At 43.5% G+C, this 19,644-nt stretch overlaps 1 protein-coding gene across 1 annotated transcript in view; it reads left to right on the top strand.

The window, feature by feature from the left end:
* Positions 1-9,039, top strand: part of LOC311236151 (ubiquitin carboxyl-terminal hydrolase 31-like) — a gene marked incomplete at its 5' end in the record, with an annotated part of 36,067 nt that extends 27,028 nt beyond the window's left edge. The window contains 5 exons of the mRNA XM_084323775.1: positions 1,458-1,577; positions 3,235-3,460; positions 4,645-4,803; positions 5,176-5,328; positions 6,014-9,039. Coding sequence (XP_084179901.1) covers positions 1,458-1,577; positions 3,235-3,460; positions 4,645-4,803; positions 5,176-5,328; positions 6,014-7,569 — 2,214 coding nt within the window. The 3' untranslated portion in view covers positions 7,570-9,039. The remainder of the gene's footprint in view (positions 1-1,457; positions 1,578-3,234; positions 3,461-4,644; positions 4,804-5,175; positions 5,329-6,013) is intronic.
* Positions 9,040-19,644: the final 10,605 nt, after the last annotated feature.

The following is a 19,644-nucleotide window of genomic DNA, read 5'->3' as shown; positions in this document are numbered from 1 at the left end:
CTCTCTGTGCGTTCAGCAGAGAGTTATCCGGCTGCAAGCTAGCCTAGCTTAACAAAAATGTATGTAAGTAGATACGGATCAGCTGGCCTAGTTTAAAGGGGAATTATCTTGTAAATTGCCTTTTCCAGTGTTTAGCATAGTTTTTTAGCAATGTGGGGTTGTAACAGTACTGTCTATCTGTATGTCATGTATGTCATATATGTCCTGATGAATTGAAAATGGGGGACCCTGATGTAAACAAGACGAAAGTCTTTCTCTGGTCTGCATCCCCTTAACAATTGTGTGTATTGAGCAGTACTGTATTGTACCCATTCTGCAATCTGTTAATAAAGTTTTCAATCAATATCAACACTAATTAAATTTTTTGCACATTCCTCCAGTTCAGATGAGACAAGGTCCTCCCCCACTGAACCAAGCCATTCTGATTTGACTGGTTCGCTGACGTGAATTAGGCACTGATCTGCATATCTCAGCCCCTGGTTGTAGCCACCGCCCACAATCAACAATTCGCTCAACAACGGAGCGAGTGGAAATAATGTGAAAGCGGTTTCCCTGTCACTGACACTTCCTCAAACAGGTTGACGTGACGCAAGTGCTGATAGAGAGAGAGCGAGAACGAGCGAGTGAGAGAGAGAGAGAGGGAGAGACAGACAGATAGAGAGAGGGAGAGAGAGGCTCTCATACGGTGCAACTCGAGTCGTCTCGGAGCATTTACACACACTCCCGACTGCGTGTGTGTGGGGAAACACACGCGCGCTCTCAGAGCATCTCTCCTCTCTCTCTCCCTCTCTCTATCTGTCTCTCCCTCTCTCTCTTTCTCTATCTCTCTCTCGCTCGTTCTCTCTCGCTCTCCCTCTATCAGCACTCGCGTCACGTCAACCTGTTGCAAAATATCATAGCACACACGCACACCGATCTGTGCAATAATATATTGTCATTTGAAACAAGTTACCAATGCATTGTCCCGTGGGATTATGCCCCCCGTGGCGAAATTAATTAGTCTCCCTCTCTATCTCTCTATCTCTCTATCTCTCTCTCTGTCTGCCAGCGCATTGCGAGTATGGGCGGAGCCTAGCCAAAAACAGCTTGGAATCTGGAAGTGCAGAAAATGCTGCTCTAGACTAGGACTTGATTAGAAATACAAAACAATGCATTACAGATGTGTTCCATAGACTCACAGGAATTGTGTAAAATTGCCCAAATAGTGAAAGAAATAGTAAGATAGTTCCCCTTTAAAACTTGGTGTTTTTGGCCAACAGTTAGGCAATCTGTATCTACTTACATGAATCTGTGCTAAGCTAGGCTAGCTGGATAGCTTTCTATTGAACGCACAGAGAGGAAATTGATATCCATCTTCTTGTCTGACTGGAGAAGACGGTAAGTGCATTTCCCATAATGTGGGCGTGTTCCTTTAAGTATCTTGTGTTTTCACTGACATTTGTTCTTCATCATTTCAGCTTGCTCCAGATGATGCGTGGCGATGCCCACACTGTAAGCAGCTTCAACAGGGCAGCATCAAGCTCAGTCTTTGGACCTTGCCAGATATCCTCATACTTCACCTCAAACGCTTTAGACAGGTAGGATTTTTGGGGTAAAGGTGCCCAGAATGGTCAGAAAGCAGATATACAACTAAGATTAACTGAAGCACAAGTGCACTCCTCTGAGCACTGATGCAGGATTCCAGTTGACACTGGAAACACGTCAGCTTGTCTGTGGCCAGAATGTTTATTTATTTATTTATTTATTTGTTTATTTATTTGTATGTACAAATGAAGGACCCACAAAAGGGGTATAGGTTTAGCAAATTAGTTGACACTGCTAACTCAAAAGATTACCTCGATCTTCTCAAGTAAACACACTGATTTCAACATGATATGTTTACATTCACTCATTCAGTGCCAGACCCAATGATAGTCGGGTTAACTCGCCATCGCTTGAACGCCAATCACGAGTATACCGGTACTCTGGTTTTAATCGTTATTTCTTTTATTAGCGATATCCATTTATTTTCATCCATCCAGCCTGACGTTATCGTTGGGAATGGGTCTGAGCTTGCAAAAGGGCAAATACAGCCGCCTACGCCTTCCAGCTGGTATTGCACCCCATTGGGAATGGTGTAGTATATTTTCTGGGACGATCCGAGCCGTGCGGGCGGGGTTTAAATACTCAGGCGAGGTAGGCCTCAACAACGATGGCATGGAACAGTAACCCCGCCTGCCCGTCAGTGTGTAACGGTCTGTAATGTGATACGGACCTCCACAAGCAGTATTTGGAATGGCGATCAGATAATTGGATTATTTATTTTGCATTACATCAGATACAAGGTAAGAACACTATATATAAATTTGATCGTTGATCTGATATTTATTCCTACTGCGATCGACGGTGTCTCTGTGTGTGTATGTGTGGCTGTGTGCCGTTGGTGGCAGGAGGGGGGGGGGGGGGGGGGGGGGGGGGGAGCCCCGCGGTCCAGGGCTCTTTTCATTCTTGCACGAGGAAGGATAATAATGATGATCTAGCGTTGATTTCAGGAAGATTCGATAATCAGGCGAAAAATGACGTGTTTTGTGTATTCCACTAAAGGGCTATTATCGCGTCTTTTCCTGGGATTACTAGAAATCACCAAAACTATATTCATATCCAAAACGATATAAAACGGAAATGTACGGATGAAAAAACAATCCGTTTTGTACATGTTGACTGGAAGCAACTCACTGACAATCGATGGGTGTATTAGACCCATAGATATACTGTAATATAAGATATATTTTAAGCACTCGCAAGTGAACAAAGCGCCCCATTGACTTACAGTGCTGGCGTAATAGCGCCCTCTGGCGCCCCGACCCGTGGCGCAGAATGAGTTAACGGTGCTATAGATAACATTCAGCCACTAGATGTCGCACTAGAACACCAGCACTTCATTTATCCAATCAGGTGCATTCCATGTGGGGGAAATGAAAAGTAGGAAGGGGATACATGCCTGCTACATGTAAACAATAACATTCATTTTGGACCATTGAAATGTTAATCAATTGTTTTTTTGGGGGAAAAGCAATAGTTAAATAAGAGTATGTATTATTACATATTTTTTTTAAATGATTACTCTACATAAAGATGTTATCTATAGCACCTTTAAGCTAAAGTAAATGGGCATTTCTTACACAATCACCGGATATTAGCCATGTGGGCGTATTCATTGATACATTTGTTGTTTCATGCATTTGTGTCCCTCAGGATGGGGACCGACGGATGAAGATGCAGAACATGGTGAGGTTCCCGCTGGTGGGCATGGACATGGCGCCTCACATGGTGAAGAGGAGCCAGAGCAGCTGGAGTCTTCCCTCTCACTGGTCACCATGGCGACGGCCGTACGGGATGGGCCGCGACCCCGAGGACTTCCTCTATGACCTGTACGCTGTGTGTAACCACCACGGGACCATGCAGGGAGGACATTACACAGGTACAGAACGGGAATGATAATGAATGAATGATCATTGCATTTATATAACGCTTTTATATTATATATATACTCAAAGCACTCCACACAATGGAGGGTGGGAATTGCCTCCTTTTGGCTTCCCACAATCATGAAAACAAGATAATTGAGATGACACACGATTATTGTACCGCATGGCGTTGGTCCACAAAGGTCCCCGCCCTCTAGCGGCCACGGTTTCTGCCCTAGGAGGTTGAAATTCTGCATGGAGCTCGAGTGTGTGTGTGTGTGTGTGTGTGTGTGTGTGTCATGCCAATTGGCTAAAAGGGGTCGTGGCAACGGGAGTGGCCTATCACAAAAAAGGCACATCATTTCCAAATGGATTCACAGACTTGCACAGGATTTTGTGGAAAGGTTGGTCATCAGCCAAAGGACGGCTGATTAACTGTACGTGTCAATTGGCGAGAAAGGGGAGGGGCCATGGGAGTGGCCTAGAACGAAAAGACGCATAACTTCTATCTTCTAAGCGGATTCACATAACGTGGCCAAACTGTGTGGCTTGATCATGGGGCAAGGACACACGGACACACACACACACACAACCCCTTGTGTGTGTGTGTGTGAGAGAGAGAGAGAGAGAGAGAGAGAGAGAGAGAGAGAGAGAGAGAGAGAGAGAGAGAGAGAGAGAGAGAGAGAGAGAGAGAGAGAGAGAGAGAGAGAGAGAGAGAGAGAGAGAGAGAGAGAGAGAGAGAGAGAGAGAGTGAATGCATGCAGATCAGTGGAGACCTCATGCCCCTCCCGAACCTAATTTTTTTTTTAAATCGAGTTCATGAACAGTGAGTTGTCCATTAAAAGCTACCCATTGTGGGGAGCTCCAGTAGCTCACCGCATATCTCGGCGCTATTTCTGTGTCGGGGAAAACCGTGCTGCGTCACGGATCTGGTGGACTCCGAGTTCGATTCCCGGACCCGCCGTCATTTGCCAGAATGTCTTCCCCTGCTCTATATCCCGTTTCACCCTGTATCTGTCGGTCATGCTTGACCAGAAAAGCGATAAACGCTAAAAAATAAAGTAAAAAAAAAAAAAAAAAAGCTACCCATTGTGACGCTGTACGCTGTATGCCTGGCTTTTAAGCGAACCAATATAGTACAATGTGTTTTTTTCATCTGTTGTACTTCATTCTTTGTATGACGCATTCTGTCTTTTAGCTCACTGTAAGAACTCCATCGATGGACTGTGGTACTGCTTTGATGACAGTGACGTCCAAGCCATATCTGACGACGACGTCTGCAAGCAGACGGCCTACATCTTGTTTTATCAGAGACGTGCCACCATTCCATCATGGTCTGCTAACAGTTCTGTGGGAGGTGAGATCATCTTTTGCAGACCACGTTTTTAGAGATGCACCACTGCAGATACTAGAATCAGTCGCCGATAATACTTACAGTTTAGTATAGATAGAATAGAATAGAAATACTTTATTTATCCCAAAGGAAATTCAGCACTACAGATCTACAGCACTACAATAGCTATCGGCAGTGACATTTAAAAAAAATTCAAGCCCCGCCTTCTTTTCTTGAAGCTTCAGTTGTGATTGGAGGATCAAGAAAAGAGGGTGGGGTTTGAGATCAATTTGTATTGGTGCATCCCTACTCAATGTTATTGTCATTAGAATACACAATTAGAATACACAATTTCTTAGGTAAACTAAGACTAATCCTCCTATTTAAATCTCGTAGGCTCCACCAGCTCCTCGCTGTGCGAGCACTGGATCAGCCGGCTGATGGGAAGCCGTCCACCGAGCCAAGCTTCCTCTGGTTCTTCCCGACGCACCTCGCTCGCCTCGCTCTCTGAGTCCGCTGAGTTTGCTGCGGAACGCAGTGAGGATGACGGTAAGCGACTGGAAACAATCAAATTCGCAGTTGTTTTGCACTTATATCGCTCTCAATTAGGGATGTCCGATAATATCGGCCTACCGATATTATCGGCCGATATCGGCATTAAAATGTGATATCGGAAAATATCGGTATCGGTTTTCACAAAAAAAAGCAAGCAAGTAAGAACAAATTCTGATTTTATTTATTGTCAAAAGTATGCATAATGTTGTGTTAATTCCACAACAAGAGATATGTAATGTTAATTACCTGAAATTATTCCATTTTTGGGGGGGGGAAACCCTGCATATATCGGTATCGGTTGATATCGGTATCGGAAATTAAGAGTTGGACAATATAGGTATATCGGTATCGGTAAAAAAAGCCAATATCGAGCATCCCTACTCTCAATACGCAATTCTGATTTGACTATTGGTTTCAAAATTACAAACAATGGGAACATCTTTTCTGAAATGAGAATATGTATCTACTACTATGCACTCAAGACTGTAGCACTCGAAGTTCGACACTGTTTGACGAACAATGTTACTGACCCTTAGCTGCCAGAGTTCTATCCTTCCTGCTGACTTGTACAGAACTTGTAAATCACTTTGGATAAAAGCGTCGGCTAAATGACATGTAAAATAATTTCACACCCTGTCCAATATTGAGTTGTGTCTTTCTGTCTGATTCCACCATGCAGGCCTTTCTACTCGACCAGCAGTGAGGAGCATGCAGAGACAGACCTTCTCCTCCAGGTCTTCCATGGCCAGCCCTCTGGCTCTTAGCGAGAATGGCACCAAGCCCTCTTGGTCCCTCTCTGCCAAGCTTCAACTCCGCTCCAACTCTCCATCTCGCTTTCCCCTGGAATCCCACTCCTCCTCTCCCACACTGGAGAGGATAGGCGAGGCTGTCGACGACAAGGTTTCCACCTCCTGCTTCAGTGGATCGGCTAAGCCCGACAGACCGTCGGGAGGCAAGGCGTCCCTGGCGGCGGCGGATAGTAATCCGGGCGTTAAGAGGATGTTGGAGCACTCCAAGGCGGCGTCCCAGGCGGAGCAGAGGAGCTCCAGCCAGGCTGGGGATAACAATAACATTGCCACTGCTGCTGAGCAGGCCAGCCCTGGACACGGGGCAACTACCAAGGAGCCTAAACAAAGGAGTGGTACTGGAGAGAGTTCTGGAGGTAAGAGGACCTCGGCCAAGGCTGTCTTGGAGTCTGAAAGGAGTCCCAAGAAGCGCCCCGCCAGCTCCTCGACCTCCTCCAGCTCTCCGTCTCACACGTCCCCGGCCCCTGACAAGTCACCATCCCGGACGCAGGCCAAAGGCGCTGCCGCGGCGTCCAACCCCAGGGACAAAGGCGACGGACCTTCCAAAACTAGCAAGGCCGCCTCCTCAAAAACAGCCACCCCCTCCAAGAAGGGATCGTCCCAAACGCAGGATACTCTACATCCCGATTCTGCCCAGCAGAAGAAGAAGAGCGGTTCCGAGGGATCACAGAGCTCACACCCTCAGAGGAGGACGTCGCCCCGAGGAGGAGCGGAGAAGAGCTCGGCTTCGGGCAGGACCAGAGCGGCGGACAGGAGCGCCAGCCGGGGGGCCGGGGACGTGTCGGAGAAGAAGGTGAACCACGGAGGAGTGTCCTCCAGAGCAGGCGGCGCCGGGGGCCGGGGCGGAGAGGGTAACAGGGCGGAGGGCAGGCTCGGCCGAGGCGTGGAGGGCAGGGCTGTGGGACGAAGCTCGAGCAGCAGTTCGTCCATAACCAGCCTCCGGTCCTCGAGTGTGGGCGTCGCGTCCGCAAACGCAGCCCCGCCGCCACGAGGACCTCGGAGGAACAGCAAGACGGAAGACAAAGGTCTGTCCTTCTTTAAGACCGCCCTGAGGCAGAAAGAGACCCGCAAATCAACGGACGGCGGGAAATCGGGGGCGGGGGAGGCCAAGGGAAGTCCAGAGGACGGCGGCGGGGATGCGTCCGGAGAAGGAATAGGGGACGGGGCGGGCAAGAGGGCCCAGCATGTGGCTTCAGAGGCCCAGACTAATCCGGCCTCGGCCAAAGACAAGGAGTCCTCTAAGACGTCCACTCCGGCTAATAAACGTTCACAGCTGCCCCCCACTAAGTCCAAGTCTTCCGGGGGAGAAACGGGCCCCCAGGCCTCTGCTAATGGGAAAGAACCTTTGAAGAAAGAACCCGTTAGAAAGGCAATGCAATCCAGAAAGATCCCTATCAATTCTACACGGACCACCCAGAAGCCCAAGTGAAGTGACCTGGAGGGCCTGATAACATTATCTCTATAGTGCAGCTCTTAGGTGTCCCAACCATCAAACTAGATCTCTCGTCGGAGAAACCTTTTCAAAACACCTGTAGCTTTCCATTGGTCAGTGATTACCAGCTGCCATTTTGGACAGTTACTGTCCACTTTGTTAAATAGTTATTTAGGAATGGATTTAAACAAAGCACTTTGTATGGATTGCATTGATTTTAAAGAATATTATATAGTATTATATAAACATATGAACTGCACATGTAATGTCATTTTTACCTGGTTCTGTCTGTAGCATACTCTGGCAAGGTACGTCTTGGTAAGATGTAAGGATGAAACTGTGGTTGTGCACAAGATTGGAAATGGGTATGAAGGTGAGAGAAGAAACATTACATCAAACATTGACTACTCTGTCACCAAAGGAAGTTTACCGGCAGTGTTTTAACACGTTTGATATGCGGAGGCAGTGAACCACTTTTCAATTATCTCTAAAAATGTCCCTACATATAACTCCATACGGAGCCTTACGTTAACAACAAACATCAGTGCCTCAGATTATCGTGGTTGCATAACTCCAGGTGTTAGGTACATTTATAATACAGATTTGATATTTATTAATCACCGAAAATAAATTTTATTTCAAGTGATATACAATTGATCCCTCTTTAACTGCACACGCTGTCGCCGTGTCGAGAGTCGTCTCGGTATGCTCTTCGATGTCGTGATCGTGCGACGTTTAAACGGCATTCGTGTGCGTCCGAGTCGGCGGGCTGTGAAGACCTAGCTTGTAGAAAGCCCCGGGGAGGGTAGCGTTTGCCATCGATGCTGAGGTCTGGAGACTTGGGGTCTTAATGGCAGTGTTGTAGTACTCGGGTCCAGGACTCTGACTGATTTTCAGGACTCGTGACTCGACTTGGACTTGAGCACTGATGACTCGGACTTGGACTTGAACTCGAGCGTTGACTGCATTCGGACTCGGAAGGTGCAGACGAGGACTTGGGACTTGTTAATTGATAAATACAGTTATTTTTTATATTTTTTGTAATAGGCCCTAATAATTTGGCATGATATTTTGATGGCTAGTGCATTTGTTTGGCTATTGTGTCACACAGTAAATAAACTCCCTTTGAAATGGTGACCGCTGTGTCATTTATGTTTAACACATTGAGTGCCACGCCCCTTCCGGGAAGTGACCCCTTCCGTGCCGCCCATTAAACCCATGTAAACGTAGTTGTAGTTTGTAGAGCTAAACCTATAGTATAGCTATGGGTATAATAACGCCCTCGAGTCTCAGTGAGCTGCTTCTGGTCAACGTGCAAAAAACTGAAAATGTTTTCATCCGTACATTTCCGTTTTATACCATTTTGAATATGAACATAGTCCGTCCGCTTCTGAGCAATTCCAGGGAAAAGACACGAAAACAGCGTTTTTGTGTAATTCAATAAACACGTTGTCATTTTTCGCCTGATTATCGGATATTTCTGAAATCAACGATAGATCATCATTATTATCCTTCGTCGTGCACGCATGCAATGTGATTTATACCAGCGCGCCCCCCCCCCCCCCCCCCCCCCTCCTGCAACCCAACGGCAAACAGCCATACACATAAAACACAGATAGCTTCAATAGCTGTAGAAATAAATATCAGATCAACGCAAGCTTTCATATATGGTGTCCTTACCTGGTCTCTGAATCCAATAATCTCATCGTCATTCCAGTTATCCACAGCGATCCTGTCTCCGACGTTGGGCATTGCACTTCAACGGGCGAGCGGGGTCAGTAGTCCAAATGATCCCTACAAGCGTATGTTTTGCCGGAGTGTTTAGGACCCGCCCCCACGCTGCAGCTCGGTAGGGAAAATAAACGAACCCGTTTCTAACGGGGTGCAATAATGCCGGAAGGCGTTAGAGGGCGGTATAAGACCGTCTTCCAGCTCAGACACACTCAGAACAGTATGCACAAGGTGCCCCGCTGAATTATGAATTGCAATAGCGAATAAAAGAAATACCGTGACAGAATCTACGTTTCCGGCACTCAACGATTGGGCGACAGAACCGTAGATCTACGTTTTTGGCAAACAATGTGTTAATGTAGACCTTTTTTTATTTGTATGTCAGCTCTTTGACTGCCCGAGTGGAGTGGTCTCAACCTTGATGACTTGGACTCGGACTCAAACTAGGGTAATGGGGACTCGACTCAGGCTCTTCTTTGGTGACTCAGACTTGGACTCGGACTTGAACACTGGGGACTCGAGACTCGACTCGGGCTCGAGATTTAGTGACTCGACTACAACACTGCTTAATGGTTATTGTGTTTATTTCTGATTTTCAGATTGGTTCAATTGATTGCCCCTCTCTTTTCTGAGTGCCCTCAGACACCCCCCGCCCCCCTCACTGCTGCCCCCAGCTGTTGATGACAGTTACTGCGGGTGCACAATGGCCTTAAGGGGAACCTCTCATTCAGACTGCCAGACATCTTGAAACATTCCTCTCAGATGAACACAGGGTTTATGTAGAAAAAAAGGAAAAGAAACAACAAAAGAAAAGCCACTACACACACAAAGGCCAACATATTTACCCAACATATACCCAGATATTCAAAGTAAATTTATTGGGATGTCTTTGTGGAGCGTCATACGTGTATACAGCGCTATGGTGCGTTTTAATCTATTCCATTTATTCTCTGTCTCTATCTGTGTCATCACAGCTTGTGCACATCTTTAAGCTTAACGCCGCCGCAGAGCAGATCCACGTCGAATGAGCGCACTGACAGACCGAGAAAAGACATCGCCCGTTTATGAAATGTATGACAGCAATTGTTTGCATGATAAATTGCTTATGCATGCACTTAACTATGCAAGCAATTCTTGCTATAATGCCCACAGTGAGTATATAAAACTGCTACTTTTGGATGTGTATATATTTCTAAACTGTATATTTTTCCAAATGCCAGCAGCATCAGAGAGCATGTTTAGGCATCCTTTATTAATGCTTTGTTTGCACATTTCTTCAAAGTAATATACTTTTTTTTGGTATGAATGATAGGTGTTGCTCATTCACCCTCTCCAAAGTAAATTCACTTGCAAATGAATGTTTTCTGTATTGTATTCATTTGTGTCATGTTTGATTGCAAACATTGAATTGAATACATCTCTTTAAAGTTGTATTTACATTTTTTACAACTTCAGCAACAAATCATTTGACCGCAATTTTTACAAATTGATATAGCAATTTGTATGATTTTGTATCTTTGACTGATATAACTCGACTCAAGGTTTAACTCAAAGTCGGGTTATCTCCCCATGCGTTGAGCACCAAAACCAGAGTATACTCAGGTTTTGATTCTTTGATATTTTCCTTTGATCCCCGTTCTATACGGTCAGCCGGAGCCCTCTAGGTGTCTCTGATTCATCTACCTACGTTGGAATTGCAATGATGATCGAATCTCACCAGGTGACAGTATCGCCTACCTTTTGAACTGGAATGGCTTCTAGTTGAAATGACCCCCCCCCCCCCCCCCCCACTTGATGATTTTGTCAAGGCACATATGTACATGGTATATACCTTTGATTTGGGAGGATTTGGGGTTTCAGGGGATCAACCAGAACGATTCGGGCTTATTGCATTATAACACGTCATATCTCGCGATCTATGGAAAAAGACTGGATTATTTTGGAAAGGGGCGATGTTTAGCGTGTAGTGTGTAACAAACTACAGTGTGTAGAAATTAACTAATTAGTTAGTATTGAACTATGAACAATGCCTGTCAAATGAGCCATACTATTGTCTCCATAGCTATAATACAGAACACATGATGGGTCTGCAAACATCGCTAAAATGGTCATTAACGCTGGCAACAAAAGAGTGCAGATGGCAAAAGCTGGTGGCCGTCAAAGAGTTAAGCGAGTACCATGTTATCTGAACCTAACGCCAAACCCCTCATACGATAGCAAGATTCAAGACACTGGACTCAAACCAACCCCTTTGCGACCACACTGCCCGTTTCCACTCTTTTCTATTCTAAGTACGACGTTCAGTATATTCTCCAGTATTTGATACTGCGCTTTGATTTCCAGTCTTGTATTATCGGAATCGAATCGTGACCACATGACCCCCCCCCCCCCACACACACACACACAAACCAATTTGATACCGCAATCGGATGACGACCAAGTGACTCGTTTTGTAACGCTAAATATCATGTAACGTGTGTCAAGTTTCAATGCTTGAGACATTGCAAAAGCGTTGAAATGGGAGGCTTTACTGACTTTATCAGCTGGTCATGTTCCGCTGAGTCAACACATTGCTAGAGGTGATGGATATGGTGAAAATCCTGTGGGTGTATCGGTTACTGAGGCAGATGGATAACACACCATGCTGATTTATTTTGCGCATAATCCCAAACACATCTAAAAACTCTAAACCGTTTTACACACGTTCATAGTCTGACAGTTACTAAGAGGAATTAGTTTGAATATGGCCACCAGTGATGTCATCGGGCCCATTGAATTTCCTTGTGTTGGGAGATTTAGATGGAAAACATAGCAATACCATGTTTTATATGGAATGATACCTTATCATTTCATTGAGCTGTAATTAACACAGATTCAATGTCCCCGATGACGTCCCTGGTGGCCATATTCAAACTCATTTACTCTTTTTATCCACTTTTTCTCCTCCTATTTTTCTTGTATTTTCCTCCCATGTGGGGGCACAGATGGAACTGACAAGATATGGTGACAGGAGACTTCAACCCTTATAAAGTTTATTTTCCTGTGTCCTTAGGCTTTACTCTTTCTCCCAGTAGATGAACCAATAGAGATAAAAGGGTTTTAAACAGAGCCAAAGAACTAGGGAAATGTTTGAATGTTTGTCTAATAAGCGACGGTAATAGTTTGTTTATATATACCATCACAAACTTCAGAAGACATTCAAATGTAATTCTTCAAGACGATCAAGTTATGAGTTTTATCTTACATTAACACTCCTCTCCCTCGTCGCTCTTTTCTCTCTGCTCTTCGCCTGTTAAAGCAGGGCCTGTTTCAAAATCAAATATGGGGCCCTTGTATTAACCCCCCCCCCATGTACAGTACATTTACAGAATGTAAAGTGGGCCTTGGGCATGAAGTGAAACATGCCTCTCTGACTCACAAATCTGCTCACTAACTTAATGTGTAACTGCTCTCAGGAAACTCTCTCTCAAACACACACCGGCTGAACCAGTGATTCTCAAACTGTGGTGTGCAAGCAGATGGGGAGCCTGCACGCACACAAGAGATATTTTCTGCTTACTTTTCAACCCTAAAATCTTACAGCATAATGCTAGTGTCATATATTATACAGCATGAAACTGCAAATTCCGAGGTTTCTGAAGATATGATACATAACATTCTACCTCACCCAGAATTACAATAGGAAGCATTATCTGTCTGAATATACCTGCATATAATTATATATACCTAGACATAACTCTGTATGATGTACAATAATGCTGTATATATATATATATATATCCGTCTCTACATAATCCTTTTTACATATCTGTAGATACTATATCTACATCTGTACATATAACTTACCTACTCTTACACATGCTGGCCAGTATGACTTACTTCATGGTAGACAGACGCTTAGTCTTTTTCCCCCTCCTTTTTCCTCCGATTTTCTCCCATCCCAATGTTAGTCGTTATGCCAATTCCCAATCCCCTTCCTGGTCGCTGCGCACTTACCCCCCACAGTCGGTCTGTGAGAGTGGAGGCTATCACGTGCTTCCTCCGACACACGTCTAGCCAATCAACCGCTTCTTTTCACCTGGCAGCACGGACTCTCTCTGAGAGAGTGTAACGTGTGGAAGGATCACACTACCCCCCTTAGATCCTATCCGCGCTGAGCAGGCGCCCCGACCGAACTGTAGGAGTCGCTGTTTACAACGACCCGGACGCGTGTTGCTTATTAACAGCGGAACAGTGCAAAAATGCTTCCGCATTCGTCACCGCATGCCACTACGGTAATGCGCCTTCCCTTTTCCTTCGCCCAGGTGCGTGCACCGGCGTGCTCGCGAGGTGCTCGCGCCGCGCGCGCATGAGATCCCCGCTTGGTTCGACACATATTAACACGCTTTGGTTCAATTTAATCACGCTTTGGTTAATCACCATACACGTGATGGACGCAGCAGGCGATCACTCCTACTGTTATTCAGCTGCGCCGAGGTACATGATTGATTGATTGATTGATTGATTGATTGATTGATTGATTGATTGATTGATTGATTGAGCACTACTGAGCTAACATGAAGTGGGGCAAAAAAACATTGAAGCTCATAGTCTCCCAGTCCCTCCACTCTACAGTAAACAGACATCACTGATATAGAGTGTCTGGTCAGTAACATGGGTCTAGAACCCACCTCACCCCTGCCCACTTTGACAACCTAGGATGGCTTAGAGTAGACGACAGAGGCGTAGTACATTTTCCTTTTTGAAAATCATCTGACATGAAGATGGAACACATTTTTGTTGTTAATATTATTTATATTACTGGTAGTTCATACAAGACATTATCCTCTAAGCCAAGCTGCACTTTAACATAGGCCTTTCTTTGTAAAATGTGTCATAATGACTGTAGCATTTGTGTGTGTAACGTACACTGTAAAAAATAAATGTTTTTTCACAGGAAATTCACTATTATTTTACAGATTACTTTTGTTTTTCTACTTTAAGTGTAAATGCCATACAAATATAGTAAATGACCTTTTATCAAAATATTAACCATTAAATAAAGGTTGTAATTCCTTCATAGTTAAAGACAGTAGAGGTTATACTTTATTATCTAAAGATGGTAAGTTAGAGTGCTGTGTTCACTCATAGTTAAATACAGTAGAGGTTGCGTACTTCATTATCTAAAGATGGTAAGTTAGAGTGTTGTGTTCACTCATAGTTAAAGACTGTAGAGGTTGAGTACTTCATTATCTAAACATGGTAAGTTAGTTAGAGTGTTGTGTTCAGTCAGACAGTAGACAAGTAGATGTTGAGTACTTTATTATCTAAACATGGTGAGTTAGAGTGTTGTGTTCATTCATAGTTAAAGACAGCCGAGGTTGAGTAGTTTCTTCTGATATTCCATAGTAAAGTACACGTTAACGTTACAATGTGTTGTGTTCACAACACTGTTTAGTCTGACGACGCGTCGCGATAATATACTATATTCCATAGTAAAGTACACGTTAACGTTACAATGTGTTGTGTTCACAACACTGTTTTGTCTGACGACGCGTCGCGAAGTACACGTTAACGTTACAATGTGTTGTGTTCACAACACTGTTTAGTCTGACGACGCGTCGCGATAATATACTATATTCCATAGTAAAGTACACGTTAACGTTACAATGTTGCGTTGTGTTCACTCATAGTTAAAGACAGCCGAGGTTCGCTAACGTTACAATGTTGCGTTGTGTTCACTCATAGTTAAAGACAGCCGAGGTTCCAAGTGATTCGTTGCAATGTACGCGGAAATGCCATATGCATTTGTCTAAGCGGGCGTGAAAAGAAAGGCGCATTACCGTAGTGGCGTGCGGTGACGAAAGCGGAAGCATTTTTGCACTGTTCCGCTGTTAATAAGCAACACGCGACCCGGACCCACCCCGCCAGCTTTCCCACCCTCTAATACAGCCAATTGTATTAGTGTGAACGGCCAGCTAAGCTGGTGACAACGCCGGAGCTGTGAGCTGGATTCGAACAGGCGAATCCAGCGTCTCCGGTGTTGGTGACGAAGGCAATCTCCGCTACGCCACCTGACCGCCCCAAACTCATTTACTCTTAATAACTGTCAAACTAAATGCATGTTGCATTTTTGGCCATGTGAGATTATGCTAAATTAATCCACATGTTTTTGGTGACGTGCCCTTTTAAGATAGTATACTGGAACACTGCAAAATAAAGCAGGTTATCTTACTTTGTGCTACAGTGTTAATGGCGCCCAAAACATTCTGTATATATATATATATATATATATATTTCTTTTGCAGATGACTTTAACCCATAAACTGCCTATACTGTAAATCTGTATGCAAATTGAAGCTCCTATAATCTTTGATAAGGAGAAAAGGACTTCAACACATTATTACAATATTTATTTTTCACAAATGCATGAGAATGTGTATTCCATTTAATTTTTTTTATTTTTTATTTGATTTTATTTGTTGTGATATAATGCAGTTTTAATAATTATCTTTTAACTTTTACAGAATTCATAAATTTGATGGGATAACTCAATGTTTTGTAGACATTGGTTTACCAATGAAAGAGGCTAAATATGTCATAAAATAAAAATAATTTGTTTATTTATATATAGACAGTAGCTTCAGTCAATTTGATTTTCTTACTTTTATAACAATTCTGGTTTCGTCCACTTGGGGGAGCCCAACGCACGCCTCTGAATTCTAGTACTCAAAATTAATGAGTTCAGGAAATAGAGCAACACTGATCCTGTATACATCTTGAAGATATCCCCTTCAATTTGAAAGGGTTTATCAAGACACATTGTGCTGTCAACTCTAATGTTGTGGCTGTGGGAGATGACAGGTGGTGTATTAAACCACGGTGCCATCATTTATTTAGCCGACTGGATTTAGGTTTTATTGGTTTTGCTCAGGGCCGGCGGTATTTAGAGTTAATATACCCTCTTTGTCCTTCTTTCCCTGTAATTTCGTCACAGGCGGTCATCTGTTTTGGGAATTGCATTTTTGCCCTCTCACTTCTCACCTCTCGCATTCTGAGGCAGATGGGATCAAATTTACAAAATTGCCTATGGTGTGATGGGGCCACAATTTGCTGCTCCTCACCGACGCTGGATGACAAAGGGATTGGCCTCCCTCTGTGAACTACTGACCTGACCAAATTCACTTTACTCTAAACGTGATCTACCAAAAGATTTCATTCAAATCGTACACTGCGTTTAAGAAACCACACCGGTAGTCTCTTATTTCTATCCGGTAGTCTCTTGTTTCTATCCAAAGCTCGATATGGACGTACTGTACTGTATATATCTCTGATGAAATAATTTACAGCTCAAATGTGCACATGTATTTTATGATTTATTTGATGTGAGAAGGGGGAAAGTAAACAACAAAAACAACCTTTACAGGTGGAAGCCTCAAAATGAGTATTTTAAGAAAATAAATCAAGTCCAAAAAACAGGACAACACTCAAAGAGGTATTATACAAAAAATTAAATAAGCCTAATAACGGAGTTCATACAAAGAACCTAAATACCAATAAACCTCCACTAAGGGAATTTATGTGTAGTAGTGGACTAATGACAGTTCAAAAGTAAACAAAAGAAAACTGTCATGAAAAGAAACACTACATTGGGCCAGTCGTCATACTATCTCAATTGGCAGAGGTAGCGGGTGGAAAGTCGATGGGTGGGGATTGGACGTTGTGGACAGCGACTCCTACAGGTCGGTTGGGTGACGCCTGTACAGCAGAGTCAGGAAGTATCGGGGGCAGCGTGAGCCTCCCACGCGTTACTCCTCGCCACTGAGAGACCGCGCTGTCTGGTGAAAAGATGCGACAGGCTGCCTCCTCGTGTACCGGAGGGGACACGTGATGCAAGGCTTCTATCCTCACTACAGCCGACCATAGCATAGTCTAGCAACGTTCAAGACAGGGGAGGGAAGAATTGGATAATACGAAATTGGGATGGGAGAAAAAATAGAAAAATAAGGAGAAAAAGTGTATTAAAAAAAAAGGAAAGGGAACCGGGGGAGAGCACTGGAGTCACAGGGAGGTGTTTGGGTGGATCAGCCTCAGGCATAGTCTAGCGACGTTCAAGACAGGGGAGGGGAGAAGTGAAGGGGAGAATTGGCGATACAAAATTGGGATGGGAGAAAAAATTTAAAAATAAGGAGAAAAAGTGGATACAAAAAAAGAAAAGAAACACTACAATAAAAGATAGATAGATACTTTATTAATCCCCCTGGGGAAATTCAGGTATCCAGTAGCAGCTCAGGCAGTTAACAGACAATAGAGAGCGATAAAAAAGGACAACCAATACAACAAACAAACAATGAAGGTCAGCACTGAGGTACAAAGTTACAATGAATTAAATAAATAAATAAATAATTACGTAATTAACGTAATTAATAAAAGCTCAGCTACTAGAAAATAAAGTGCTAAATAAACCAGTAGCCTAAAACCAAATGGCTACAGAGAAAGGTGAAATGCTGAATAAGGCAGAGAACAGCGCTACACTTTAATCCTTCCTACATCCCTGGGACGTTTTTTGACCATACTGTACATACTGTACATGTTATTTGTGGATAACCTTGTCTTGATTTAATGCATATGCCCTGAAATGAAGTCAGGCAGTTTTTCTGGGGCAAAAAATGAAGTCTGCATTTTTATTTATTTTTTAAGTCTATAGTTCGCCCTGCACCAATATGAGACCTTACTTTATCCCTTTGGTCAAAAAACGTCCCTATTGACTCCCATGTTAAACATGTTTTTTGAAAACTACGCCGTTGCAGATTGAATTTAGATTTTCCTTTTTTTTCATCATTATGGGCATTTACATAATTATGCATGATTATTAATTCTTTTCAAGATGGCGGCATTGCGTCATCTATTTCCGGCGGCCACAGCTTGTGTGTTTACTGCTTCTATCCTGCAATGCCGTTCAAAAAATATTTTTTATCTAAAATGATTTGAGAATGTTTTATGGACATCTTAGTGTGGTGTGTGCATGTGTGTGTTGAGAAATGAATGTGTGTGCACGTGGTCATTTGCAGCCAAAACGCAGGCATTATGTGAAATCAGTTTGTACTGCTATAGGTGTTGTGTCCTCTAACATGACATGTTGAAGCTGTACTCCCAAGAGTCTCCACATGGGGCGTAGTTAATAGAATGCCATGTTATGCCTACAGGTGAAGTGAGCAGAAGAAGAGTACACGATGCTGATGATGATAGAACATGCTGTACCATGCTCGTACCTTGCTATGCTTAACTAAAAGGCTAAAAGAGTAATCCTGTATCCGGAGTCTTCTTACTACACCTCTACCTACATACTTACTAAATACTACGTATGTACAACATAACAATTGGCGACGAGTGAAGTTGAACCGGGGAATTTTTAACGGACGTTTTTACTGCAGGAGAAAATGGCTAACATGCATGTGCCTTCTCCAACGTTGTTTTACCATGCCCCGGAGAACCTACTATGCCGTTCAAGACTTGGCACCAGATGTTCAAGAATTACATGCTGGTAATAAATGCGACTGGAAATGGATGGTCCGAAGCTCGGAAGAGAGCTACCCTTCTACATTGTTCAATTGAGAGAAAGACTGAAGTGAGAAGCCATGTTTTAACAGGTGTGTGGTGATCCATGATTGGGTGGTGTTGATTGAGTGTTGGAGTCTGGAAAATCATCCACCAATCGGTGCCGTGTTGCTATAATGGAAGGGCAGGCCTGGCAGGGACCAATGGTGGAGGGAACAATGGCTGGAGGGAGGAAACAAAAATGGAGAACACACACACATGGAGACACACTGGGGAATATATACATTGGGATGTAACAGTTGCGCACACACCAAGCTTCCGTTTTAACAAAGTAAAAGTCCCCATAACTGAAGGGTACAGGAGGTAATAAAACATGTAGATAATTACACAATATAACTAAAACATTGGAAATCTAAGTTCCTTTATAAAATTATAATTAGGAAATTAAATTGGATCCTTTACCGATCCTACAGTCGGTAAATAACATTATATAAGGTTAATATGCAAGACTCCTTCTGTGATATGTGCGTTTGTGCAAGGACACGAGCACGGATTATAGCTAATGAAAAAGTATGGTTAATAATAGGGAATTGTCATAAGACATGATTTGATTTGATTTTTATTAAGGATCCCCATTAACAGGTTTCCATAGCAACCAGCTAGTCTTCCTGGGGTCCACACACACAAAAAACATACAAAAACTATTTAAGTTGTATTGTGTGTCTAGTTTTATGTTAAAAAAGGGAAAAAAAAATATTATTTTAAAAAGTGAATCTACTGTAAATGAGAGAAAAGAGTTAATGT

This window comes from Notolepis coatsorum, assembly GCF_963971535.1.
Source record: "Notolepis coatsorum genome assembly, chromosome: 10".
NCBI lineage: Eukaryota > Metazoa > Chordata > Actinopteri > Aulopiformes > Paralepididae > Notolepis > Notolepis coatsorum.
This window is presented reverse-complemented; position numbering and strand designations above follow the sequence as displayed.